Source organism: Jaculus jaculus, chromosome 1, assembly GCF_020740685.1.
Source record: "Jaculus jaculus isolate mJacJac1 chromosome 1, mJacJac1.mat.Y.cur, whole genome shotgun sequence".
NCBI classification, from domain to species: Eukaryota; Metazoa; Chordata; class Mammalia; order Rodentia; family Dipodidae; genus Jaculus; species Jaculus jaculus.
In genome coordinates this window covers 230,412,320-230,413,797 of record NC_059102.1, presented here as the reverse complement: position 1 = coordinate 230,413,797, position 1,478 = coordinate 230,412,320, and the positions used below count along the sequence as shown (strand labels likewise).

Genomic DNA, 1,478 nt, shown 5'->3' with positions numbered 1-1,478 from the left:
TTTGATCTTGGACGAACGCCTAGGTAAAGAAACAATCGGTAAGATTTCTAAAGCCTGCTAGGTGCGTAAGAGTCATCCTCTCCTTCCTCAGCCTCTTTTTCATCATCTTTGATCAATTCCAGCTGGTCTTCTCCCCGATCTTCATTATCATCATCATCCAGCAGATCCCCTTCCTCAGCAGAGTCGTCTTCACCTGCCTCGACTCCACCTTCTCATTAGTCTCCTCTTTCTTCACGGAGGGGCTAGTCTGCTCCTCTTCAGTCTTTTCATTCTTTACCTCTACTGGGGTTGATAAGGACAAGTCTGCTTGTTTGCTCTGTTCCTTTTCTATTTTTTGCCAAGCTTTCCAGTAGAGAATCCACTTTTTGTTTTATCTGGGTAAGTTCCTTCTTAATGGCTTGAAGGTCATCTCCTTTTAACTTTCCAGACTTAGAAGATGATCCTCGCTGTCCACTCTTAGAATTAAAGCCACTTTTGCCCCTTCGTGAAGTGTTTCCGGATACCCGCTGGCGTTCAGAGGGCACCACAGCACGGGCAATAGGAGGAGGAGGAACACGTGCTGGATAACTGTACATCCTGTCGTCATAATCACGCTGAAAGTCATAATCCAAGTCACAGGAGGAGCCGTACATCTCCGCTGCAGATCGTTTCACACCTGCTTTTCCTCGGTTCACTTTTGGCTCTGCAGCCAGATTAATACCTAAAACCTGGCCAGCAATCATTCTCCCATCCTCTCCTGCCACAGCAGCGCGGGCATTTCTCTCATTAACATACTGGACAAAGGCAAAGCCCTTATGAACAGAGCAGCCAACAATTTCGCCATACTTTGAGAAGATGGCCTCCACATCAGACTTCTTGACCACAAGAGTGTTGGGATTCCCAATGAATACACGGGAATTCATAGAGCGAGGATCTGTCTTGTTGGTAACATTGCTAGTCATTTTCTTTGAAGTTAAGGTTCTTTACAAAGCTGAAAAATGTAGCTGAAGATCAAAAACATCTCACAGAGTGAAGGAGATGAGATTCGACCCTGAATCTCCTACTCGGGAGTCCTACGTGAAGAGACTGTGCAGGCCAGAGTCGCGCACACAACCGTCCTGACTTCGTCTCTTCACAAAATCTAAGTTTTTCTTTTTTCTTTTTCCCAACACCTTCAGATATTTATTTACCTTTATAGGATCTAGCATGAACGACATCAAAGTGTTTCATTATAGAAAAGAAGTATTTTCTCCCTAGATATCATTTATATAGACAGGATAGACTTATAGAAATTACGAAGTATCTTGTTGAAGTTGTCAAAGAATAAAGTGTGGGTATTGCTGGCTTACATTTGTAACAACTATTGTATGTAACTAACACAAGATTTTTAAATTAAATGCCAAGGGGATTAAAAAACAGAAAAAATTGACATTTCATTAACTCATTCCATTTCAACTATATCTTATACAGAAAGACCCTGAATGTAAAGTTTAAACTAA

At 41.9% G+C, this 1,478-nt stretch overlaps 1 protein-coding gene across 1 annotated transcript; it reads right to left on the bottom strand.

Moving 5' to 3' along the window:
* Positions 1–256: 256 nt before the first annotated feature.
* LOC123453663 (heterogeneous nuclear ribonucleoprotein C-like) lies at positions 257–1,062 on the bottom strand. The gene has a single exon (XM_045131256.1). It carries the CDS (start codon positions 939–941, stop codon positions 267–269), a length of 675 nt encoding a protein of 224 aa, XP_044987191.1. The 5' UTR covers positions 942–1,062; the 3' UTR covers positions 257–266.
* Between the last annotated feature and the right edge of the window lie 416 nt (positions 1,063–1,478).